Source organism: Akebia trifoliata, chromosome 16 (assembly GCF_017979445.1).
Source record: "Akebia trifoliata isolate Shusen 1 chromosome 16, ASM1797944v1, whole genome shotgun sequence".
Classification (NCBI taxonomy): domain Eukaryota; kingdom Viridiplantae; phylum Streptophyta; class Magnoliopsida; order Ranunculales; family Lardizabalaceae; genus Akebia; species Akebia trifoliata.
The window spans coordinates 21,955,844-21,983,358 of record NC_141390.1 but is presented as its reverse complement, the minus strand read 5'-3'; the positions used below and the strand labels follow the sequence as shown (position 1 = coordinate 21,983,358).

Sequence of the window (27,515 nt, the reverse complement as noted above, 5' to 3'; positions counted from 1 at the left end):
TCCAGCAACCATGAAAAATAACTTTTTTTAAAAAACAAAAAACCTCTAGTAAGGGTGAAATCCTTACTTAGTTATGCTAGTATGACTAAAATAAGCAGTGGCACATATGAAAATTCAATTTAGAGAAAAAAGACCATTAAAAAGTTTTTGCAGTCAAACATGAGGGACACGTTGTTCTCTGTTCTTATCCATCTTCCGTGTATTTGTTTGAAAGCTTCTATTGGCACTCACAGTTTCGCTTCTTACACTCCGATTTCTCAAATCATTTATCACACTCTAATTAGAGATTAAAACAAACCATTCAAACATTACAAAAGCTTGGTTCAAGTTATTATACTTCAACATTACAAAGCATTATAATACATTGAAACAAATTCAGCCGTTGTTCAATTAGGATTAGGCCCATACATAATCATATATCTGACAAATATACATCTAAAGAAAAAGACAGTTTCTATATTACTTATTCTCAATCAATGTCTTATTTTTTTTCTCTAATGGGGTGTAATAACTAAAAGTAGTGGTGCGAATAGCAGCTTTCATTTGTATTAGAAATATAAGATGGTTTTTGATTGATAAGCCATTCAAGCCGGTCATGGAATGTTTGAAACTGGGTACTGATTTCTTATGAGGAGAGAAGTTTGAGAGAATTCTTGATTTTGGAATTGAATGTAATATAAAATACTTAACTTTAATAATAGGTTGAGGCATGCACCAAACACTATCCTAAAGCGAATTTCGCCCTACTACAATACTAGTTGTCACAACACAAAATCCTAACATGAATCCCAAGGATTTCTTTATTATAATCCTGAGGTATGATTAACATATAAAGACAGATTGCACGAATCAAAGCCAAGATTGAACAGAGCACATCTAGCCTACAATCAAGCAAGATCATTCAAAATCAATTTTGAATATTTGTAACTGCTGCATTGACTTCTACAAATCTGTAACTGTTGCATAGTTTTAGCCAAATTTATATATATTGCCATACACTACAGTAAAATAGGGCTATAGCGACGGTCGTGACCGTCGTTATAGAGTCAAATTCCGTCGCAAAAAGCATCTAACGACGGCCAAGAGGGCCGTCGGTACTCGTCGCTAATAGTGCCATCGCTGTATCTTATATCGACGGTCACCTATTCACTAAAACGTCGTTAGGTGCACGACTTATAGCAGCAGCCGATATTGGCCGTCGCTATAGGCTTTTTTAAAATTTTTTTTTTAAATCTTTAACTACGGTTTTGGCCGTCGCTGTAGAAGCTTTTGAAAAAAAAAATTTAATTCTACACCAGCCCCCTCATATATTGCTGAATATTGGAGATACCCCTATGTTTTGAAATTAATGACCTTGACCCCAGACATCAGCATTGCTGAATATGTTTTGAAATTGTTACTAATTATTGGACTGTGATACAAATTGTCACTGGACATCCTTGATGAGCTATTGATTTTACTTTTACGTTACAAAATTTAATGGACATTGAGTAATTAAAACCACTTGTCATCAATTATAACACGTTAAACTCCTTTCATATAATTGCTAAATGAATGGGTAAGAACCAGAATGCTTGCATGGTAAGAATACAAATAAATACAGGCTAAAAAACGTCTGAAAATGGAAATTACTTTTTCGGAATGGGTAATGTGAGGTTATTACTACATAGTTAATACAGAAGAAAAAATATAACTAAAACAAAAACAAATTGAAACCTAACAAACCTAAAACCTCAACAAACAACAGACTGCTTCTTCACCTACATGTAAAGGCTGCAAGGAGAAAAAGTAAGATATCAGATAAATTGAAGCAAGACAGAAGATAACAGAGACAATTTGTGATAAGAGTACTGTGTCAAGACTACCTGGTTTGCCATCTTCTGCGAGTATCTAAGAAAGTGTGATGGTGACCATGATTGATCAGCCTAACAAAAAGAAGAAACAAATTCGTGGAATTAAACCATTTGATCTTGTGTACGGAAGTCTAGAGAAATAGCTCAAAATCCAAATGGCAACAAACAATAAACTTAGAAAGTGTCAGCTGAGATGGTTTGGGCATGTTCAAATGGCAACAAAAAATTTATGACTATATTTCCCCAAAGAGTCGTGACTTTCTAACTCTCCTTTTGACACACATCCTGATGTGGCATTTGCATTTGTAACAAGAACGACTACCACCCAATACATGTAGACTACATTTGCAATTATCAAACCCGCACATTGCCCTTAAATTAACTCTGTATCACATAGCATATTTTCTCATGTATAAACACCTAAAACCATAACGCCTACACTCACTGTCCCCCCATGCTCATGAAATAAAGAAAGGAAATAGAAAAACACTAGTTAAGCAATAGAGGCAATGTAGACATCACATGAGGATAAAGACCGTATGACGAAACCACCACAACAAATGATCAAGAGATACTGCTGTTATATTACTCTGAATGACATTGTGGAGCTGACTCAACCTAACAATGGTGTAGACAACATAGACCTAACACAGGACAACAAAGTAGAGAGAACCAAACCTTCAACTCACGCCGTAATGGAAGACATGTCAACTTTGTATAGTGTTTTTATCATAATCACATCATCATCAGCTATGCGCTCTTCCACAACTTCATCCGCAGATCCAGGGAGTGACGAATCAAATATTTCGTTTCCTTCCAAGGATCATGGAGCAAGCACAAGATAGCCAGGATAAAGTAAGAATGCGAAAATTATTGGAGATGAGATGTAAGAAAAAGGAGTAAAAAAAAAAGAACAACAATCTCAGGAACATCAATGCCTTGTCAATCTGTTTAAAGCCAGGTCTTTTCTTCGTTCAGGTCTTTTCTATTATATTTTAGTCACAATACATGTTTAGGCTAAAATGAATCTTACAATCATATCAACATTCTAGTAATAAATATAATAGAAAAAAAAATGCTTAGGGTATAAATGGTATTAGATAATAATTATTTTAGTTGGGGATGACATCAACACTCTAATATTTATTATAAAAAAATTGTAATAATCTTCAATGATATCTACAACCAGGTAGCATAGGCCATAGGTATGGATCATGTTTCCAAAGGAGTTGGAGGCTTATGTCGTCGCCCCAACACAAGGCTCTAATAACATGGTCTAAGGCTTACGAAAGGATCTCCTCTAGAAGGTTTTACTCCTTGGCAACGTAGTTTAAAAATAACATTACGCAGTTTAAAATATCACATGCACAGCTATGTACACATGTACTCCATGGATAATGAGAGGCTTAGAATAGTTGGAAATGAACATAATGGGAAGGGACATTCAATGGGAAGGGACATTCAACAATGTCTCAGCCTTTTGAAGTCGTCACTATCATCATGCCTAACAAATATTCAGGTTGGCGACATCAAATCCTATTTCTCCATTCAACACAATCTAGAGCCAAATCTCCAGTATAGCTTTCTGAGGTGAAAACATCATACATATGATGTATCATATATCATAACCTCTCTAAGCTGAAACATCGTATCTATATGATGTATCGTATAATGTTACCATGCAAGTGAGAAAAATGGAAAATACGGCAGATGCTGCTATAAGAGAAGGAAGGATCTTCAGGAACTCATACTCAACCAAAGACAATTCTGCTAGATAATTGGCCAAGAACTCCAACTCTAGACTTGGGGCCTACAAATCAGATTGTAAATTTGTGAGCTAGATTGTTTCTAAACAGAAATCAAAATGTGAAATCTTTTTTCATTTGGATGTAGCCATGTAAGTTGGATATGATGGAAACCAGATAATTTACCTCATAAGAAGCTTGAGTCTCTCGAAGGAATCGCCTACAAAAAAGAAAAATAAAAGGTAAAATATGAGGGAAGAAGAGTGCATTATAAACTTCAGTGGAACTACATTAGGAGAAATTCATTCAGTAATTGATAGGAAAGAATTGGGATAAGCTGAGGTCACCTGAGGAAGGTCTGTATGGTTGGTGTTAATAGTTGGAAGCCCAAACAGTTAAGCACTTGAGTCTCCATTTTAAGTACCTGTTACTTTACTGAACAGTCAAGTAAACTGATCAAGAAACAATCTATGGGTCCATGCGCAATATTGTGTAAATGGATTAGATTCTATGAAATTAAGCAGATAGACAAACAAAATTACCACTACACATATAGATCCAACAGAAAGGCTTCACAGTTAAAATTTTATGTGACAAGTTAAATTATTACAATCTAAAAATTTGTTAAATTTAATAAATAAATAAAATAAATAGCAAAACCAAGATCAAAAGCACATACACTAGTAAACAATACATTTCAATGGCATCCAACTTCCTAAATTCATCCACAAACTTGATTATAACAATTTTAAGATTTTTGATTAAAAGGGATGACACCACATGAATTGGATTCAATCCCTATCCAGCATCTTGTAATCTTAATAGTTTATATATATAGAAGTATCTAACATTATGTCTTCAAGTGGGAGGCTCTTTGCAATGATTAATCTTTAGCTTTGTTGTTGTGGGCTGTTTTATTGTTTCTCTTTGTTTTTTCTTCTTTTTGTCTTGGGTAGGGGCCACCTCAGCCTCTAGTCTTTTTAATCAATAAAATCTTATACTTATAAAAAAAAAAACCAAGTACAACTTCTTTCATCCAAGAAATTGCAAAAGATATGCAACAGAAAATAAGCAAGAATATACACAAATTTACACCAATAGTAACAAAAAAAAAAAAAAAAACGCATTTAAAACGATAAAAAAAGACGTGTTTTCGTTTAAACATATTTTTTTTTTCAAAAAAAAAAAACTGATCACTTTTTTATGGCCTTATCATTGTTTGTGATTTGGCTCACAAATGTTGTTTACTTGTGCATTACAATTCAAGACCCAAGACAAATTCACAAATCGATGACCAAAGTCAATAGGCCTACAAGCATCGTGGCGTGATTAACGCCTTGGGCGACGCGATAATGTCAACAAATTTTGTCTCGAGAATCATGCAATGTTGAGACAACAGGATTTGTAACTTAGCAAGTTAGGGTTTAGAGTCCTTGTAAAACACAAGTCTTCTAAATTCTAAAGGAATCTAGTCTCTATAAATAAGAAATCAGACCAGAGCCAAATCATTTCATCTCCGTTAAGATCATTTTCTCTAGTTCTCTCCTATTGTTTTAGTTTCCAATTTTTAGTTTATTTTCAATTCAAGCTTTTTAAACAAAATGAGTACTCTATCAATTTCAAGTCAAAATTAAAAAGGTGACTTGTATTGATGGATTTAACCGATCTAATTTTTTACATTGTGATTTCCATTCTTGTTCATCTTAGAATAGTTTTAATTAAGTTCTTGTAATATTTCAAATCGTGATTGTTTTAAGTCAAAAAATTGTTGAATCAACGTTGTCTTTGTGGATCGACTCTTGTTTGCGAAGGTTTTTATATATTTTTGTTACTTATTTTTATTGATAATCTGCATTGAACATTTTGGGATGTTTTAAAATCAATTTTTTGCTAGGAATTCATTGGAAATGTTGACCAAATTTTCCTTCTCTCTATGATTGATTTGGGGGGTTTGATCAGATTTCCCTCCTTTCTCTCTATCTGTCTCTTTCTTTCTCTTTGTACTCAAAGAAATGTGTATATATATATATGGGAGGAAAATTTGATCTAAACCCCCAAATCAATCATCTTTGGTTATATCTTTGTCCTTAGCAACATTGATCAACCAGATCAACCATTTGACTTTTGCATTTCGTTCTCTTTTCCATCTTGGAGATTTTTCAAAACTTTATTTCCTTTTTGACTTCATTTTCTACTAAATAAGCTTAGAACCAAAAAAAAAAGAAAAAGAAGAGAGAGAGAGAGTAGATCATCCGTTGGCGAGGTATTCTGTTGAGGGTGGCATCGACTATTGGTAGATCACTTTGCTTGGAGTTAAAGAGATGATGGAAAAACTTAAGAAACCATAAATAATATGTGAGAACTGAGAAATATGTAAAATTATATATATAATTATTTATGCGGATCAGATATCTATTGGGTTGGATTGGTGTTGATCCCAAAAATTATACAATTTGCCATTTTCAATCCGAATCCAATCCGAATACCAAAATTTTAGATCTGAATCATACTTTTTCAGATTGGATGGGATCAAATTTCGGATAAATATCGGATCATTTTCAATCCTATCGGGAATCTCCACAATTGGGTTGATGAGTTGATTAATTAGTTGAGTGCAAATTGAAGTGTCTACAGATGCCCCTCTTTGACAGAGGATACGAATAGCTTGAGACAAGAGCCAGTCTTGATGGTAGGTGCAAGGATTTGAATATCAAAGTAGAAGACAATATTTTTGTCATTTAATTTCTCAATGAGTCAGGACGTCTAGATTCTAGAGGTTTTACTCTTCTCGAATGAAAGGGATGTCAAGTCCTAGAGTATGCATTCTCGCCGACGGTAAAAATACAATGTTAGGTCCTGGAATATCAACTCTCGCTGACAATGAACGATAAATCGTACTAAATTTCAATAAAATCAAAATGTAGTAGTTGTGGTGATGTGATAAAAAAATTGATAAAACTAGCAAGTTGTGTAGTTGTGCAATGAATGCATATGATGACAAGATTAATTTGGAACAAGTGCAAATAAGTGCACGTGTATGGCATGATTGTTAGAAAATTAATATAGAACTTTAAAAAATATTGCTCTGAGGCACGTAGTATTCTACGTTGTCTTATAGACAACAGACGCCCCCACTCCGATTAAACACGAAGATGCAGATGGGTTGCTGGCGAACTTGTCTTCAGGATACAACAGAGCCCAGTTCTAACACAACTGTATATTTCCTCAAAATTTGCACTATTTTGAGAAAAATCTGTCACACATAATCTCGGATACACTAATGCCTCTTTTTGTAGAAAATTTTTTAATTAGTTATATTAACAGAATTAATCTCCATAAATTTATATCAATTTTTTTTTAAAAAAATCACACCCATTCGTAAATGGTTTTTGAATCTCAATAGGTATGAAACCCATTGGAACCACTAGGCACCTATTCGGATCAAGGAATCCGTTAAGCACCCTTAAGCCCCTTCGACACCTTTCGGTTTGGCCTTGGTGCCTATCCAAAATTGGACGGCCCTATTAAATATTTAATTTTTCTCTCTCTCTTTCTTTCTTTTCTCTTTCTTTCTTATTTTATATATATATATATATATATATATATATATATATATATAAATAAAATAAAAAAGAATTATTAAATTTCCATATAGCTTTAAGCCATTAGGAGCTCTCAAGGAGAGAGTCTTTGGAATGAAGAAAGAGTTGAGAATAGGTTCTAATTTATAGGTTTAAAAATCCCTCCAAAACATTTTAAAAAGCAATGTGGGATTTATAAAAATTTGAAAAAAGGAGCCAAAAGAACTTTTACAAATTCCAATCCATGTGAAAAGTTATCAACCAATAGAAATGTTCTTTTTAAAAATTACTTACTTTTCTTTTAACAAAAAGTAAACCAACCATAAAGTAACTTTCAAAATATCATTTTTAAAATAAACCAAATTAATTTTATTTGAATCAATTTTAAATAAATATTAATCATCATTTATTAACATTTATTTTAACATGATTGACACGAAATTTGAATTTTTGAAAACTTTTTGGATATCAGGGAACTCAAACGAACGAGTTTTGAAAATGAGTGGACATTAGGGGCCTCACACTAATCTTTTTGAATATTTGGAAAATAGTTGTATGGCAAGGGACTTAGACCAACGAGTTCTGACAATGATTGGATGTCAAAGGGCTTCACACCAATCTTTTCGGATTTGTAAAAACTAGTTGGATGCTAAGGGACTCAGATTAACAAGTTTTGAAAATGATTGGATGCCAGGGCCTCAAACCAATCTTTTCAGATGTTTGATATCTAGGAAATCTGTATTTTTCTCAAATCCGAACGGTCATGTTGATTGAGAGTCTCAATTGAGGCTAGAAAAGTCCTTGTTGAAAATAAATGATTTTAGTGGTCATAATATTTCCCTTCAGACAGAGGCATGGTTGCAATCAAAAGAGAGATGGGGGAGAGAGAGAGAACATCATGTTGTACTACATATAGGCGGATACGAGATTGATGTCACATAAATATAGAGGCAAAAATGGATGTAATTATGAAAAGCATAACTCTTGAGATGACTATGGAGGATAACATAAGAGGTAATTTGAAAATTATGGAAATACAAAGGGACTACTTATGCTGATTTTAGAGGGAGTAGGGGTGCAACTTGGCCTGGTTCAAATCGAGACTTGAACCAAACTGTTAGCCTTGGATTGATTTGGTTCAGTTTGGAACAAATTGCAATTTAATTATCAATTCAAGGCTTATAATGATTTTTCTTAATGGATAAACCAATGACTTTCTTTTCATAAATAGATTAATGATTTATCATATGAAATTTCATGTTGATTATTTATTTTTAGTTTTTCTTTGCTGTGTCAAAAATATGTTGCTTTCAAGTAGTTTGATAGGATATTGGCAACCATTAAAATCGAATCGAACTGAACTGACATTAGTTCAGTTTGGATTGGTTCAAATCTATCGGAAAATTGGTTTGGTTCGGGTTCTTATTAGTGGAACCGACTTATGTAGATTCGATTCTAATTTGAACCAATCCACCAAACCTCCTCAAATTGACCAAACCTCAAATCAGAACCAAGACAAACTAAGTTGCACCTCCAATGTCAAGTGTTTATTTTATGTATTATTGTAAAATGCATAGTTTCAATTAAATTATATAAATATTGTTAATATATTTCTTGATGAGACATTGATAATACCGATTCAAAGAAATCTCTTCCTAAGAAAATCCATATTAGTTGTTGAAGAAAATTATAATGCCTTGAAGACGATAATTTTTACACATTTTGTTGTGTATAGAGTGTCAGTCATTAAAATGCCACGTGATATAAAATGGGACACTTGTGCAAGTCGATAGTCATCCTCAAAGATGATGATGATCTTTGACCTTTTCTACGTCTTCTAGAGTCTAGCTGCAGTCTTGTAATTAACGGGTCAGGATCCCTTGACTCTTAAGAAGTCCTGAAGGAAGTAAGCAACAGTTGCACGAGCCGTCCTACATACTCCAATAGCGTCGCTGAAAGAAAATAATGACTTTTTATAATTTTTTATTTTATTTTATTTTTTATTATTTGTTTTGTTTTGTAGTTTCTTGAATTGATCAGAGACATGACAATTCAGATATTAAACAATCCATTAGTTATAAATTATAAGTGTGCAACTTGGTTTGGTTCAGAGTCAAATCAAAACTGAATTGACTAAAGTTGGTTTCATTTTATGTGAATCAGAATCGAATCAAATTTTTTCAGTTTTGAACCAATCAAAACTGAAAAAATTGATCATTATGTGATTGATTAACTAATCATCACTTTTTATCTTTTTTATTTAAAAAAACAAAAAAAAAAAAAAAACAACTAACCATCCCTTTTTATCTTTAAAAAAAAAAATTATTATGTGGTTGGTCAACTAACCATCCTTTTTTTATTTTTTCTAAAAGAAAAAAAATTGATTATTATGTGATTGGTCAACTAACTATCCCTTCTTATCTTTAAAAAAAAAAAAAAAAAATTGATTATTATATGTTAATCAGAATTTTCCTGGTGTAAATCTCAAGAAAATCAAAAGTCATTCAATTAGGGAATGGTATGGTACAGTTTTCCCTTATCATTATTTCGAAGGTTCAAAGCATCTGATTCATACAAGTTTTTAAGTGTGAAAAAGTTGAGTTTGATTCATCTCTTTATGATCAAATTTTGATAAAGAAAAACATTTAACAACTAATAAACTGTGCCATGTATGATAAAAAACAGGTTAACCCTTTATTCTTTTAACCTTTTTGTTTTCAAAAGAGAGTTCAGCTTACATATAAAATTTTTTGGCAACCCAAAAAATCGAATCAAACCGAATTTTCATGTCTCTGATCAATTCAGTTTTGATTCGATTTTTTGGGTTGCCAAAAAATTTTATATGTAAGCTGAACTCTCTTTTGAAAACAAAAAGGTTAAAAGAATAAAGGGTTAACCTGTTTTTTATCATACATGGCACAGTTTATTAGTTGTTAAATGTTTTTCTTTATCAAAATTTGATCATAAAGAGATGAATCAAACTCAACTTTTTCACACTTAAAAACTTGTATGAATCAGATGCTTTGAACCTTCGAAATAATGATAAGGGAAAACTGTACCATACCATTCCCTAATTGAATGACTTTTGATTTTCTTGAGATTTACACCAGGAAAATTCTGATTAACATATAATAATCAATTTTTTTTTTTTTTTTTAAAGATAAGAAGGGATAGTTAGTTGACCAATCACATAATAATCAATTTTTTTTCTTTTAGAAAAAATAAAAAAGGATGGTTAGTTGACCAACCACATAATAATTTTTTTTTTTAAAGATAAAAAGGGTTGGTTAGTTGTTTTTTTTTTTTTTTTGTTTTTTTAAATAAAAAAGATAAAAAGTGATGATTAGTTAATCAATCACATAATGATCAATTTTTTTTTTATTTATGTAAAAGATAAAAAAGGGGTGGTTAGTTGACCAACCACATAACAATTATTTATTATTATTATTATTATTATTACTTTTCGAAAAAGATAAAAAGGGATGGTTAATTGACCAACCCACCACGACAACATGGCAAACAACTTGCACTTCAATCTTGCAAGAGACGAGAGAGAGTAAAGGAGGGAAAAAAGGAAAGTGATGCCAAAATTTTCCTTTCCTATATTTTATAATTAATAGAGTTTTAAAAATATATATTATATTTTAAATTTTAAAGTAATAATTTTGTTCGGTTGTTTACAAAGCCTAAACTGAGAATTGAACCGAATCTATCTGTTCTTCATTTATTTAACTTAAAATCGAACTGTTAATCAATCCAAATCGAACCAAACCAGCCCAAAATTCACGGTTTGATTTGATTCTCGGTTTGAATCGGATTAAGTTGCACCCCTAATAAATTAAATTATATTAGTAGTAGAAGAAAATAAGCAATACCCTTATTACTTCTCCAGCCCGCGCAATGCTCCATACTCCATATGACGACCCCAAAGTAAGATATCAATTCTTATGTCGTTGGTAGTCTTTAGAGGGTCAAATGCACCAACCCCAAGGGGTTGGCCTAGTGACAAGCCAAGACTTGATAAGCTCCTCAAGAAGGGTAGGTCAAGTGGTCGAACACCCTCCAAGGTTTGGTTGACCCTCAACTCAACTAATTGTATGTAGGACTTTCTGAGGGGGCAGTGCGTGTGACAATGGGATTAGTCTCACTCGAAGGGTAAGGGTGGGGATACCCACAATAAGATAAAAGGAAAAAAAAAAAAAAAAAGGGTGCACCACTTTACTGCAATGCAAAACACTTTATTTAATTAAATTAAATAACTGCCATTATATATTTTTGATTAGTAAAATGTTGTTTAAGTATTTTTAATTATATGTCTTGCTTGTAATCGCTTACGAACTTTACCAATGTTTGTTTGTTGAAGTACCTAAAAAGACCCAAACTTGTGTGAGGCCCCAAGATCGTGTGGTTTTGATATATCACTCATGATTTTGTCACGAGAAAACTCCTGCGTTCAAATCAATAACCTTGACCTCAGTCTAGTTTGGAAGACTAAAAAATATGATTTAAATGGTATTATGTTCAGCCTCTAGAAAAAAAAATACCCCTTTTTTTTTCTATAATAATAATTAAAAAAAAAAAAGCGATTACTTCAAGCTGTTTAACCTCTAGGGTAAATTGTTTTTTACCTATTCAACTTCATCTTCAAGTTGGCCTTATAGGAAATCTTTGTTTTCTCGAAAAAAAAAAAAAAAAGTGTCATCTTTGATCTTCTTAAAAATCCTATCTTGTTCTTGATAAATTTGAAGGTTGAAGGTGAAAATATCTTAATGGTTGATGATGAAGGTAAAATTTTTTACTATTGTGTTGAAGGCTATGATTTTGGAGAGAAAAATCAGGAGTTTTTTGTTATAGCTTGAAATATATGGGCATTTAGGTCATTTTCTAATAATTTCTCACGGAAGACGTAGGTCAAGATTGTCATCAGTTTAAAAATAAGAGTGGTTTATTCACCAAAACTTGGAAGGGTACACCTAAATCACTTCCCAAGATTTCTCGATAATATTTTCCCACATAGATAAATGTGACACTCTATTTTCACATATTGAGATGGATAATTGCATCCATTTGAAGTGATTTAGAAAAAGAAAATTACCATTTTACCCTTTCATTATTATTCATTACACACACCTTATGTTATTGAAGGATGTATATTAAAGGATGTATACCTAAATCTCATCGATTGTAACAAAAAAAACCCTTCACTTGAACTGATTGTGTAGCACCCCCAAATTCTAATGCAAAACCCCAAGATTCAATGCTAGAATCCAAGGCACTAAAACACTACCCAAAGATGATTCTAGCATAATTAGATAACACAGTGCCAAGGTCATAATATAATAACGGAAAAGTATAACTAATAACCAAAAACATCAGAGTGCGGAAATTAAACATTAATGACATCTATGATTCACTTACAATTCTTCGAATACATAATTTCCACAAAATAACATAAATAACTAAACCCTAAGGTCATCCTGAAGCAGACGAGGGTTGCAGCTCATCAACATAATGAATCTCTACAATATTGTTGTAATTTGGCTTCTCAAAGACTAACTCCACAATATTTGACATATTTGAAATGGTGAAGGATAGGGTGAGTAATGGGGAGTTACTCATCAAGATGTATACCATTCTAACATCTAAAATCATATTAAATATTTAAAAAAGTGTAGGTTTTCAAATTACATAGCTTCAGAATAAAGAATAATTGAAAAGTAATAAACATTTGTAATATATATCAATGTACTAGTTCTACTATCAAAATATTATATCGTGCTTCAAAAAATTTTGCGATGTAATCTAAAATAGGATGGAAACATAAATAGATCATTTAAACAACTTATAAATAATTTAATTTAACATCCACATTACATTTCTAATAGTACTAAATATGAACAATGGTAGAGTAGTTGATAAGAGCATTGAGAATTTAAGATTAGATACCTCTCAGTCAAGATTCAATTGTTCCAGCTTCATCGATGTGGAACCCTATCATTAGTTCCTGATTTTGTGGTCGGTCAGTGCATTTACCACATTTGTGTGACCATTTTTTCACTTTAGGATGGCCGTTGATTATGACAATAAGGTACATGTCCTTTCATGAATACGTTCGATTACTACTAGACTCTTAATGATCATTGACTACTCATCTTCATCTATTCCTATCAGGCGAACTTATGATTCTCGTAATACATCTTCATTCATGTACAAACTAGTTTTACATTACATAATTCACTGGTAAAGATAGAAAAGAATATCTCAAATCTTAATTGTGATATCATTTTTCTATCCATCCCATACTACATAGGAAGCTAATATCCCAATTGTAAATCCTACGTTAGTATGTCACTCTGAAAATGACATAACAAACTATCAGTTTTAGGCATTCACAGATTCTTCAAGAAATCCAAAAATAATTTTATATATATATATATATATATATATATATATATATATATATATATATATATATATATATATATATATATATATATATATATATATATATATATTTATTTTCTTTTTATTTCTTTTAAAAAGCGAAATGAAAAATAACATACAAGTGTGTAGAAGTGATATCTAGTTTCCTATCATTTAAGGACCCAACCCGATCAAATAAACAACATTGATCACAAAAATGTAAAAAAACATGCAACATCACCTCATGATGACATAAAGTAAATGTTAATCTTGGATATCCACTCGTCAACACATGCACCCAAATAGAGTCTACACTCTTATTTGTAAAGCATAAGAAATCGCACCTACAATGCGATCCCTTGAATTCTTAACATTTCAAATCATTTTCTTGTTCAATTTAAATCAAATTCGTATATTCTTTAAAGCAAATAAAAATAAATTTTTAATAAATTGAAATAGCAAAACTCATTTTATAAAAGTATTTGAAAAAAATGATAAATTTTTTTTTATCAAAAATAGATAATATAGGTAATTTGGCGTAAAGCCATCGAAGATTGGGCAAATCTATGAAAAACTTGTGAAAATTTGGCTAACTGTCAAAAATGGAAAACAAACTCCCAAATGGAAGTTCAAATAATTATAAAATATTGTCTAAAATATGGTACTTTATTTAGAAGAATTACTCAAAATTTGGGGGGGAGGGCAAGCAATAATATTTTCGGGAACATAAAATAGTAATTTGTTCTTGGACCCAAAAAAAATTATATTTTGAATCTTTAGAATTTTGATTTAAAAACTATTTTTATTGTTTTCAACTGAGGGGTATTCCCTTATTTTCATTAAATAACTTAAAGTGCATAGAAAACACAAATTAAATATGCTATTTACTTAAAATATTTTTAATGAAAATAAGTGATGAAATTATACATACTGGAGAGGAAATAATGTTGAAAAATGTATGTCGAAAGGTGCTGCAAATGGGCTTCAGAGGTAATGTTCTTTCGTTGGTGGTAAAACCGACAACACCACGATGCCGCCGGCAGACTTGAACCAAAATTAATTTTTTTCTTTGAAATCTTCTTTGATTTTTCCCCAAATTCAATCAAATCTTTTCTAAATACTTCCAACCAAAATATAATCGATAAAACTATGAAGACTACAATGCTTCTTTGAAATTCCTAAATTTTAACTCTAACAATCATTCCCCCTTTGGGTACAAATTTGACATGAAATTTGAGGATTTGACAACTTTTTCGTTCAACTTCTGATTAAGGCATGGTTATAGGATAAAGTATATTTGTTTTTCAACCCTTTTGAATCTAATGGTGATGTTGGTTTTCTTAAAAGTTTGTAAATCAAAGTTGGTACTTTTAAACCACAGTAAAAACTCAAAGTTGACTAAATCATAACTTTGAATTTTCCTCAAGATACGAGTTGAATTTTTGGGTCATTATAAATTGAAAGCTATAAATTTCTATCAACAATTTTAAATCAAATTTTATTTGTGTAGATAAAGGCATAACAACTATCATACTCAAGTATTTTCACATCATGTGGAGTTTTATAGATTTGAATCAATAAAAGCCAATTTTATTCAATTTTTATGATTCATTTTTTTTAATCATAATTTATTTCATATGGAATGACTAAAGATCATAATGACATTTTTTTATGTATTATTAACATTTGAAAAAAGTGTTAGAAATAAATACTTTTTTTTTTCAATACCTTTTGGTAAGTCCAGATCGAACGTGGAAGAATAAAACTAGAAAACTTGTCAAAGTTAATTAGTCATCGAAGAAAATTAGTACATTTGTCACTTGTACAGCATGACCATTACTCCAATAACGACTAATAGAAAATGATGACCTTTTATATTCTTGCAGCATATTATATTAATGAAAAATACTTATTGTCAAACTAAATTATGTAATTGCCATTATTTTATTTGTTTCCTAAAATGATTATGTTAAATATTATAATGCCATGAAAATTTATTACGTATACCTAGGAATTAAGTCAATTATGTTGACTTACTTTTCTATTAAGTTTTAAAAAAATATACTAAAAAAAAATACAACATTGTTGATCTAAAATAAATATTTACTAAAAAGAGAATTTAACAAATGAAATGTATAATTCGAAAAACCTTATAATGATTATGATCAAATAATTAAAATATTTAATCAAAATAAATAAAACTTAAAATTTTATAGGAAGATCTATTGGTAAAATGAACGTTATTGTTGAGTTCAAAAATACCAAAAAATATAATTTAGACGGTAAGCAGTCTTAAATCCGAATTTAGTGGGATAAGTTACAAAAATATTAATTTTATTAAGAGAACTTAAAGCTTAAGGGGTATTTTGGTCAATAGAGAAAAATCAGTAAAAAATTTCAAAAATTTGAGATACACAATTCGAATTGTTCTAATGCAACAGACATAATGGACAAAAGAAAAATATTATTCAATTATTTTATTATTATTAAAAAATTAATTTTTTTTTAAAATTCAGTTTTAATATAGTTATTCAGAAAAAAGAGATTGATTTGAAATTATTGAATTGTTAAAGAGATTATGTACAATTAATATAAATATTATTATTATTATTATATTATGTTATTATATAAAATGTAATGTGTTAACAATTTAGATACCTAAGTGTATCTGTATCCATTTTATATATTATATTATATTATTATATTACATAATGTAATCTGATGTTGAATCCATTCATACGAGAGAAAAGAAAACAGAGACAATTCAGTTTTGAGAATGGGTTCGTATATGTAACCTTCGATTGCAATTTAAAAGTATTTTAGACATGAATTAAGATCCGACACTAAGACTAAAATATTCATGATGTTAAGATCTACATAGTCACAAGATTATTTGATCGAATCGTCAAGAAAATTTCTTTAATATCGTAGGAACACATAAAACTCAACTACAAACGTAGAAAACTTATAATTTCAAATTTGTAGTATATGTTTTAATGAAATCTGTTTTATTTATATTTTGAAAGTTAGTTTCAAATTTATTATGATTTACGTTCAAGATTCATGCATCGAATTATAGAATAATTCGTTTTTATAAATTTTTTATGATATTTTAATATTATGGAAAAAGAGAAATGAATTTGGGAGAGTTTAATTAGAAAATCAATTTGAAACAAATTGATTTTTGTAATAAATTTTGTAGAGTGTTCATTTAAAAATTATTAAAACGCATTATTTAAAAAGTTTATTTTCATTGGATAATAATATATTTAAAAAATAAAATGTTTATGTTTAAGTTTAAATTTGAAATCGAGAATGAAAGTCTCAATTGTTTAGAATCGAAAACGTGATTCTTGATTGATTAGAATAGATAATGAGATTTTCGGTTGTACGTGCTTGTGTTAAGGAATTTCTAAGTTTAGAGTATTTTAAGCACTCTATAATAGATGCATGGGATGCAATTAAGATGTTACCCATGAAACAGTATACTTACATGTTTACTGTTTTATGATTTACTCCTTTCTGTATAGTGCTACATATCTATAATTCTAGAATACTTAGGAAAGTCATCACACTTGCAAATTTATTTTAATTTATTTTAAATAAAAATTAAAAAATATAAATTATTATTTTTGTTATTTATTAAAGGAATAATAAATGTCTATACAATTATTCGATAGTTTTTTTTTTTCTAAAAACAACAAATTAATTTAGAACAATAGAAGTTTGATATTCTCTCCAATAGTATGGGATAACACTTGAGAATACCATTGTAACTGTTATTCAAAAAATTAATTATAATGTAAAATTTGTAGATGACTAGATTAATTGAAGACACAAGCATACCACAAAGGTACGATGAAATTGATTTGTCAAATGATCATTTGCAGTCTATAGTAGTCAAACGTATGATCTCCATTAGGAATCAATAGCCAACCTTAGTTGAAAACACGATCACCCAATTGCTAGACCAACCACAAAATTAGGAACTATCGGTGAGTTCCACATTGGTTAAGTATTGGAGCATTGATATACCAATCAATATTTTTGTATCGATCATATACCTCGTCATTCTTATCAAATACACCACTATAATTGATACACTTTATTTTGTTATGAGATATGAGATATTTCGTTATTGTTTTATTGATAATTAATAAACACCCCCCAACTTTTCCAAAACCCTAAATCCGAAGTCCCAACTCCCTACTTAACATCCAAACCCCAGTTTTTGCTCAAAAAATACCTCAAAACCATTTAAAAACACCCATAAACCTTCTAAAAAAATATCTAAAAAATCAGAAAATACTCAGATCTAGGAGGAAAATACCTCAACTTGGAGATCGAAATCAGATTTAGTGACGAAAAAAAGTAGGAAAACTCACACAAGGACGCTTTCCACAAACTCTGAGGGAACCCGTTGTCGCAATAATCCAAGTAATTATTTATTTATTTTTTTAGGTCTGTTCAGCAATGTAACCTTTTTGGGAAAAAGTAGAAACCAGCGTTTGCTGGGCGGGGTTGGTGCCTAACACCTTTCAACCCCGTAACGTGATCCCTGGACCTGTTCTTTTTTGTAGATCAATGTTTTATCTATCTAAAGTCAATATTCGGTTCCTAAACCGTAATAACTATGTGGTGACTCCCAAACCCAAAAAAATGGATTCGCAACCCGCGGATCGAAGGCGCTTTTAAGATTGATATATGAATTTTGATTATACAATTATATATATACAGGTGAAAATTTTTCATAAGTTCAATTTTTAGGAGAAACTCAGTCAAAATTATTATGAAGAAATTCACATTGTATTTAAGATTTGAAGATTTTAATTTTTGTTTCTTTCTCTTCACCCTAAATATTTGGAAAAAGCTAGATCCTAAATGGAGGGCGTGACAAATATATTTAATTAGATATATGTTTTTTTATAGACTTATTAACCTCGATCAACTCTTTAAAAAAGTTTTCATTTTCATTTTCTTAAAAATCATATCTTGTTCTTGAGGTTCGGAGGTTGAAGCAGGTGGCATCATCATATGGTTGAAGATGAGGGTAAGAAATTTTCTTTAGATTGAATATAATTGGTTTTGGAGAGAAAAAACAAAGAGTGTTGGGTTAGAGAACATGAAAGATGAGGGCATTTAAGTCATTCTATAGTAGTTGTCAAGAAAGACTTAGGTCAAGAGGGTACGTAGTACCTCAAACATACACTAAAACTTGGATGGACATAAGGAGTAGTTACCATAATTAAAATAGTAGGGATCCATAACCAAGGTCAAGTGGCACACAATTTCATGCCACGTGGCACTTTTGGACCCATGCGGCAATTTTTATGTATTTGTTTGCTAGCTACTATTGATTTATTTTAGTTATTCTCAACTATTAATTTATTTATTTTTTATTTTTTTATTTTAATGGGGTGTAATAACTAAAATTTGGGTGCTAATAGCAACTCTTATTTGTATTATAAATAGAATATCTGTTTTTCGTTAACAGTCATCCTAGTCTGTCTGATGGAAATAACATTACCACAGATGATGAATAAGACTTTTTTCTTTGTCTCTCTGTTTTTTGCTTTTGTTCTTATAATAATAATACAACAAGAAGGAGCATCAGCATCAGCATCATCAGCAGCAGAAGCTTTGCTCAAATGGAAAAAGAGTTTGATTTCTCACTCTCACTCTCTTGATTCATGGTCTGATGATCTCACCAACACCACCACCACCACCACCTCCAGTACTCCTTGCAATTGGACTGGAATTACATGCGACAACTACTTCCAGAGCATCATCAAGATCGACCTCGGGTTAAATAGCCTCAATGGCACTCTTGATGAATTCGACTTCTCGGCCTTCCCCAATCTCACCTCCCTAATTCTCTCCTCCAACAACTTGTATGGAGAAATCCCAACTCAAATTGAGTCTCTTTCAAGACTCATTTCTCTCTATCTGGCTGGTAACTATTTCACAGGTATGATTCCTTCTGAGATAGGAAACCTCTTACATCTCCAGTCTCTGTATCTTGGGAGCAATTCCCTATCTGGTGCGATTCCACGTGAGCTTAGTAATTTACAAGAGTTACAATTTCTTTTTCTTTGTGGAAACCATCTAACGAATCCAGACCCTATTCAGTTTAAGGGCATGGCTTCATTGACTTATCTCTCCCTCTGTGATAACTCACTGGGAGATGAGGTTCCCCCATTCATCTTTCACTGCCCCAAACTCCAACGGCTGGATCTGAGTATGAACAAGTTCAATGGCAAGATACCCCACGAAATTGGTCTTCTAACTAACCTCACATACCTTGATTTATCTCATAACCCATTTATTAGTGGGCCCATACCATCTTCCATAGGTAGCCTTAGGATGCTCCAGGGCCTAAGTATCTCGAATACAAAATTGAATTCCAGCATTCCCCATCAAATTGGTCTTCTAACTAACCTCGAAGACCTTGATTTATCTAATAATCCGTATACTAGTGGGCCCATACCATCTTCCATAGGTAACCTTAGGATGCTTCGGATCCTATCTCTCTCGAATACAAACTTGAATTCTAGCATTCCCAATGAGCTTGGATTTTGCACCAACCTTACTTCCCTCGACCTATCATTCAACAACCTCTCTGGTCCTTTGCCTCTTTCCATGGCCTCCCTAACTCAACTCTCATTCCTCGTTATAAATAACAATCAACTATCTGGTCAAATCTATCCATATTTTCTGTCCAATTGGATCAAACTTTATACTTTGCAACTTAATAACAATAACTTCAATGGAATAATCCCTCATGAGATTGGAAGGCTATCATATTTAAAGTTTTTGGATTTGTCTGTAAACATTCTAAGTGGGCAAATACCATCCCAACTTGGCAATTGCACAGAATTAGAATTCTTGCAACTCAATGATAATGATTTAAATGGAGAAATTCCTGAATCAATTTGCAATTTGAGTTCTGTGAATATCTTTCAAGCTTCCCGTAATCAATTGGAAGGATCTTTTCCAAGATGTTTGACTAATTTGAGTAATCTAGAAATTCTAGACCTTGGAAACAATAAATTGCATGATACCTTCCCCTTCTGGCTTGAGTCATTGCAATCATTGAAGGTCCTTATATTAAAATCCAACATACTCTATGGTCCCATTGAAAATCCTCTAACCAATAATGGTTTCCAAAAGTTGCAAGTCCTAGATATTTCTTCCAATGGATTTACAGGACCTTTGCCTGCAAAATACTTTCAGAGTTGGAAAGCGATGATGACACCACAACAAAATGAATTTATGGTGGGGGAAATGTTCCCAATGTACATTGGAGTTGGAGAGAATCAATATGGATATTATAATCTCTCAATTATCCTCTCGTACAAAGGACAAGAAAGGGTACTAGAGAAGATCTTGACCACCCTTATCTCTGTAGATCTCTCCAACAACAGATTCCAAGATGAAATTCCAAAAGTGTTAGGAGATCTCAAATCACTTATTCTACTAAATTTGTCTCGCAATGACCTTATAGGTCCCATCCCATCCTCGTTGGGGAATTTGAGACAGCTTGAGTCATTGGATCTCTCACAAAATAAGCTTTCAGGGGAGATTCCTCAGCAACTACTTCTTCTTACATTCCTTGCAATATTGAACTTTACACATAACCATCTTGAAGGAAGCATACCACGAGGTAAACAATTTGATACATTTTCAGATGCTTCTTATGAGGGTAATCCACAATTATGTGGAATTCCATTGTCAAGGCTATGTCAAGATGTCAATGCGATTTCACGACCAACGACATTCCAACAATCCAAGGATCTAACATCTACAAGTGACCTTGATTGGAAAATATTTATGTTGATAGGATATGGATTTGGAGTGGTTATTGGCATTGTAATTGGATATACCATATTTTGGAATGAAAATGGATGGCTCATGAGGATGTTTGACGGGGAAAGATGCAGGCAGGTCAAAAGGTCAAAGAGGATCAATAGACTCCAAGTAAATTGAAGAGAATAAAGGTTGCCCAAAAAAAGTTTAGTTTAAATATAAATGATGTTACCAATGTGTTTGATGAAAGTTTGTATAAACTATTGTAATCGGTAGCGTATATCTATAAATAAAGTTATCTCATTTTTCAAATATTATCTTTCCCAAGAAAACAAAGAGAAAAATCTATCATAAAGAAGCAAGTCTATGTCTTCTAATCCTTCCAAAATGTCTAGTAGACTTTGATTTCATTGCATTAGATTCTAAAAGCGTGTCACTCATGATTTTGACTAGAAGACCATGGTACCAAATTTAACTCTTTCAAGTCCTAGAAAAAATAAAATAAAAAAATTGGCATGACTTTTACAGCATTTATCAAGACAAATTAATCAAAGTATTAGAGTTTATTCCTTTCTTGAGGACCTATGCTTCCTCAAGCATGGTCCCGTGCATTGTGATCGTTTTGCAAGTATAATATATTCATTTTGTGTATCTTAAGAAGACCTATCTAGTGGTGGGGTTGAAAGAAAAAAAAAATGAAAAATATGAATTGTAGAGGTTTTTTTTTTATGCACCTCAAGATCTACAACTCCTATCAATATACACCAATAAATCATTAAAATAATTAAAAATACAAAAAAGAACACTAAGGAATTATTTACGTGGCTCGCAAACATGCCTACGTCCATGGGCTCGGGGAGCCGTTCTGCTATATTATGAATCTCCCTATTACATGAATTTCATAGGTATGATCCCTTCTGAGATAGGAAACCTCTTGCTTCTCCAATCTATGTTTCTTCAATACAATAACCTATTTGGTGTGGTTCCACATGAGCTTAGTAATTTACAAAACTTACAAACTCTCCCTCTTACTGGAAACCATCTAACGAATCCAGACCCGATTCAATTTAAGGGCATGGCTTCATTGACAGAGCTCTCACTCTTTCATAAGTCATTGACAATAATCCATTAGAGGGATCGATTCCATTAGAAATCAAGTATCTTACCAAACTCGAATCCTTGCATCTCAATGGCAATAAATTTACTTGTATAATCCCTCCTGAAATTGGGACTTGTCTACAAACATTCTAACTAGACAAATACTTGTGGAACTTGGTTCCTGCAAAGAGCTATTATCCTTTAAACTCAATGATAATGAATTAGTTAGAGAAATTCCTATATCAATTTGCAATTTGAGTTATATGTATATATTTGAAGACTCTCATAATCAATTGGAAGGACATTTACCAAGATGTTAGCCACTTGCAAAATGCTAGAGGTTTTAAACCTAGGAAATAGTAAGTTACTTGATGTGTTCCCCTTCTGGTTAGAGATATTGCCTTCGTTACAAGTCCTAATATTGAGATCCAACATATTCTATGGCTCTATTGAACATCTGCAACACAATTATGGTTTTCAAAAGCTGCATGTCATAAACATTTCTTCCAATAGATTTACAGGATCTTGGCCTACAAAATATTTCCAAAGTTGGAAGGCGATGATGATGATGTTGGGGAATGAGTCTCAATTATGTATTGGAGGTAATCGGTATTGTCATATCTCAGTGATGATGTCATACAAACGACATGATATGATATTAGAAAAGATCTTGACCACTTTTGCCTCCCTAGATTTCTCTAACAATTTATTCCAAGGTGAAATTCTAGAAGTGATCGATGATTTCAAATCGCTTATTTTGTTAAATTTTTCTCATAATGACCTCACGGGACACATTCCATCAGAACTTGGCACAACTTGAGTCATTAGATCTCTCGCAAAACAAGCTGTCAAGGAAGATTCATGAGCAACTACTTCTTCTCACTTTCCTTGCCATGTTGAACCTAACAAAGAACAATCTAGTTGGCAACATACCACGAAACAGACAATTCCATACATTTTAAAATGCTTCTTATCAAGGTAATCTAGGATCAGTCCATTATCAAGGCAATGCATAGGTGTTGGTGCGATTTCGCCACCAACAATGTTCGAATAGCTCAAGGATTCGATATCTACATGTGGTTTTGATTGGAAATTCATGTTAATGGGATATTGATGTGGAGTGGTAATTGGCGTTGCAATCTGATATACCGCATTTTGGAATGAAAATAGATGGCTTACAAGAATTTTTAGAGGAGAACTACACAGGCGGATCAAAAGATCGAGACAAATTGGTAGACTCCAGTCAAATTGAAGCGAATAAAGACAGTGCAAAAAAAAAAATCTTCTGTTTAGATTAAATAAAATTAAGTAGCTACCAAGGTCTATGATGATATTTTGTATCAAGTATTGTAACTAGTAACATATGTCACTTAATTATTATTTTTTTTAATCTTGTTTGACTTTTTGTTACTCCCAAAGCTTTAAGAACTTTACTATTAATTCCTTTCAGGAATGGTTTGGGACTAAGATTAAACATATGCTAAACTAGAGGTTTAACATCATCGAAAACAGAGTTATTGTGAAGAATCTAAAGTACCTAACAAGAAATTCGAGGAAATTATTTAGCCAATAAAGCAACCTGGTTATTGTTCCAACTTTTGTGGTCTAGAAAATACAACAAAGATAAACGAGGGGGAATTAGCTTATCTAGCAAAGCAAGAACAACTTTCTACATTGATTCTACAAAGGGACATAATAAGAACAAATTCACAATCCTTTTCACACATGGGGCAACAAGAGGCTATTTGAAGGTTTCTTTTCATTCAATTAACATCACTTGGCAAGCATTATCCATGATTTTCTCTACCAAAAGATTTATTTTTGTAGAGATTGTGCGGTTACAATCCAATGGACGGCTCTGATGGACTCTGTCACACTGATCCGAAGTCACTCTAAGCACCTCCCTCATTTCGACGTGGTACCAACTAAAATCACTAAGACGCTCCAATTAGAGAAGCAGAGGAATAATCTATGAAATCTGGGATTGAAGGTGAGGTAAAGGGTGAGAGGGTTTGTTATTATTATTATTTATTTATTTATTATTTTATTTTTGGAAGATTAATATGCATGTGTGTGTGAATGTGTTTAGGCGGACCACCTACAGAAAAAAACAAGACATCTAATAAGGATTTGTACTTCAAAAGGGCTGTTTGGTACCCACTTTGAATGCAATGAGGCTTTGTTTTTGTAGCAGACAAAATCCATCCCTAATAATAAGGGTGATTTAGTTATGTTCCACTCCTTCAACGTTTTTGCCAACATTAGAGGTTAGAGGTAGCTTCATTTTCAACTGAAGGCATGCCCTTGACCTAGGTATTCTATGAGAGAGTAATGGAAATGACCTAAATACTCCCATCCTCATCCTTCAACCGAAAGCCACTTGACATCGAGGGTAAACTATTTTTAATAGGGCTGCAATCTAGGCGGGTTGGAGGATAAACCCAAGCTCAACCCAAGTAGCAAAGCCCTCAACTCGAACTCAATTCAGACCATCGGGCCTAAGTTCACCAAACCCAAGCTCAACATGAGCTTGATCTTCTAAAATCAGGTTGAGTTTAGGTTAGCTTGAGTTAGGTAATTTTTGGAGGTTTGATCAGGTCGGACGGGTTGGGCTCTTTGAATAACCCTAATTTCATTTTGATTGACAAATAAATTCTATATTTAAATATATATATATATATATATATATACAACATCAAAAACAAAACTAATAGTAAATAAGATCTAATAAAACCTTCAAAGCCATCATGGAGAAAATATTTAGACAAATCATACTAAATCAAAGCTCACATTAATATTAACTAATTTTCTACAAGTGAAGGAATAAAAAAAAGCTAAACAAAAAATCTATAATTAATATCAAAAAATTGATGTATTAGTATATAGCATTAGGTTCGATTCAGTCAGGTTGCTTGTACACTCAACCCAAGCTCAATTCGATTTGAAATCAGGTTGAAATATTCGCCCATCAATTGCAATCCTAATTTTTAACATATTTGACCTCGTGGAAAATTGTTTGGGTTAAAGGTTCTGAAAGAGCAAAAGCAAAGCATTTTTTTGAAAATTAAAAAGGGGTCTATCAAAAGAAAGATAGATACAATCTATCATAGATATGCCCTGAGGCATCCTTAAACAATATGTCTGATAACTCCCTATGTAAGATAATAAACTAAAAAGTCAGCAGCTTGATTACTTTCCCTTTGGCAGAAAGAGAATTTAATGTTGATTTATAAATTTCATTGCACATGGCACAATCTTAATGATGATGGATGTTTTTTTGGAAGGAACATCATTGATTACTATAAATCCTTTCATATTTTATTTATAAGAAAATTTAATCTTTCCGCTATGTAATGAGGAGCAAATTTTGGTTTTTATAAATTAAAAATGGGACCAAATACTTGCAGATCAAGACAATCTAATGGGACCCCATCTAAAATGACTTCTTATTTTTATATTTTTTAAAACTCCTATATCTTATATGTTGCACTCCTCTCTCCTTTTCTTTTCTTTTTCTTTTTACCAATTTCAGAAGAAAAACATGATGAATAATATTTGAATTAGGGTTGTTACCACATGGATTGCCATGTTGGCAATCCAATGTCATAGCACTTTGGATATCATACCGTAGATTAGTTTTTTTAATTTTTAATTTTAAAAAGACCTTTTTTCGACTTCGTCCAAGTCTTTTAAAATGAATGCCACTAAATACCTAATTTAAAAATTAAAATTCAATAGTGAAATATATTTTCTTCAATTTTTTTAGAAGGTCCTAAAATTTTGTGCTCTGCATAGTTGTGGCATCAAATCATGTTTTTGTATGTCAAAGGTGGTGTGATCGAGAGATTTCTTAATTAGGGAGTCAACATTGAGAGCCAAAATTTGTCCTATATGCTTAAAAGTTTATGAATGGGCTGATTTTGTTTTTTTTTTTTTTTTTGAGGATGATCTCTATGATTAAGGGATTATCCTCACAAAAAATCAACCTAATATGAAACTTCTAACCCCATCAAAAGAGGTTTAGAATTGTGGACAATCAATTAATTTGTAATCCACTTTTGATGGGGTTAGAAGTTTCAAATTGGGCTGATTTTTTGTGAGGATATCTCCTCACCATAGAGATCATCCTCACAAAAAGTTAGCCCAATCATAAACTTTTAAGTCATATAGGACAAATGCGTTAGTTGACACAGGGCTTGCAACAAATCGGTTCGGTGTCGATCAGTGCCACTCCAATATGGATCCAATTTTTTTTTTAAGATGTACATGATCCGAACGGATTACAAAATATGTGAACTGAATCCGATACGTTTCATTTCATCCTCAATTCAAAATCGATCTGGTCTTATCCAAACAATACCTTATTTTCAAATTATCAATGTTAAAAAAAATTAAAAATATAAAATTTTAAAAAAATCTACTTTCCTACTATAAATATAGAGGGAAATAGAAAATACTAAAATGTTTTATTTGTATGTATTTATATGAAATTAAGAATAAGAATAATAATAATAATTGAAATATGTTTGGATCATATTTATTTTCGAATCATATTGGGATACATTCGAATCCGATTAAAAAATCCAATTTTTCATGTTTTTTCGGATCGGATTGGTTTAGGCATCGGGTATATTTTGGATCATTGTCAATCCGAAGCTATCGAACAAGACCTTCTATATATATATGGGAATGTTAACGGCCAATACCTCCCTCATGGGAACGTTAGCATTTTTCAACACATTTCATTCAATAATATCCATACCCAGTTTATCTTTTATTGAAAAATATAAGGGTATGTTGATCTTTTACATAATAAATGCTTGCTTGCATTGATTGCCTTACAAAAAAAGATTTAAATATAAAGAATAAATGCCCTTACGACATTTAATATGTAAAAGACAAGTCTTTAGTATGTAAAAAGATTAAAATAATGATGAATACAAGTGGTCATGGTACATGGTTGACATAGCAAGGGCAAAGAACCACACATCTTTTCTTGTGCATCCCAA

At 31.7% G+C, this 27,515-nt stretch overlaps 2 protein-coding genes and 1 long non-coding RNA gene across 3 annotated transcripts; 1 reads left to right on the top strand and 2 right to left on the bottom strand.

The window, feature by feature from the left end:
* Positions 1 to 1,598: 1,598 nt before the first annotated feature.
* On the bottom strand, positions 1,599 to 2,940 carry LOC147382861 (uncharacterized). Its single transcript, XR_015173648.1, has 2 exons — positions 2,214 to 2,940; positions 1,599 to 1,925 (listed from the first exon to the last, which is right to left on the bottom strand). It is a non-coding gene; the product is annotated as an uncharacterized LOC147382861 (long non-coding RNA).
* A 365-nt stretch (positions 2,941 to 3,305) lies between these two features.
* LOC147382860 (cyclin-A2-2-like) lies at positions 3,306 to 4,509 on the bottom strand. Its single transcript, XM_086429362.1, has 3 exons — positions 3,946 to 4,509; positions 3,785 to 3,818; positions 3,306 to 3,663 (listed from the first exon to the last, which is right to left on the bottom strand). The coding sequence occupies exons 1-3, from the start codon at positions 4,011 to 4,013 to the stop codon at positions 3,487 to 3,489; spliced, it is 279 nt and encodes a 92-aa protein (XP_086285488.1). The 5' UTR covers positions 4,014 to 4,509; the 3' UTR covers positions 3,306 to 3,486.
* Positions 4,510 to 18,982: 14,473 nt separating this feature from the next.
* On the top strand, positions 18,983 to 24,036 carry LOC147382859 (uncharacterized). The gene has a single exon (XM_086429407.1). It carries the CDS (start codon positions 19,114 to 19,116, stop codon positions 21,586 to 21,588), a length of 2,475 nt encoding a protein of 824 aa, XP_086285533.1. The 5' UTR covers positions 18,983 to 19,113; the 3' UTR covers positions 21,589 to 24,036.
* Positions 24,037 to 27,515: the final 3,479 nt, after the last annotated feature.

Excerpts from the sequence above, each read along its gene's own strand:
- LOC147382860 (XM_086429362.1), bottom strand. The coding sequence starts at position 4,013 with ATGGAGACTCAAGTGCTTAACTGTTTGGGCTTCCAACTATTAACACCA. Across the intron at positions 3,819-3,945 it reads ACCATACAGACCTTCCTCAG|GCGATTCCTTCGAGAGACTC; the intron begins GTGACCTCAGCT and ends TCTTTTTTGTAG. Across the intron at positions 3,664-3,784 it reads AGACTCAAGCTTCTTATGAG|GCCCCAAGTCTAGAGTTGGA; the intron begins GTAAATTATCTG and ends TCTGATTTGTAG.
- LOC147382859 (XM_086429407.1), top strand. The coding sequence starts at position 19,114 with ATGGAAATAACATTACCACAGATGATGAATAAGACTTTTTTCTTTGTC.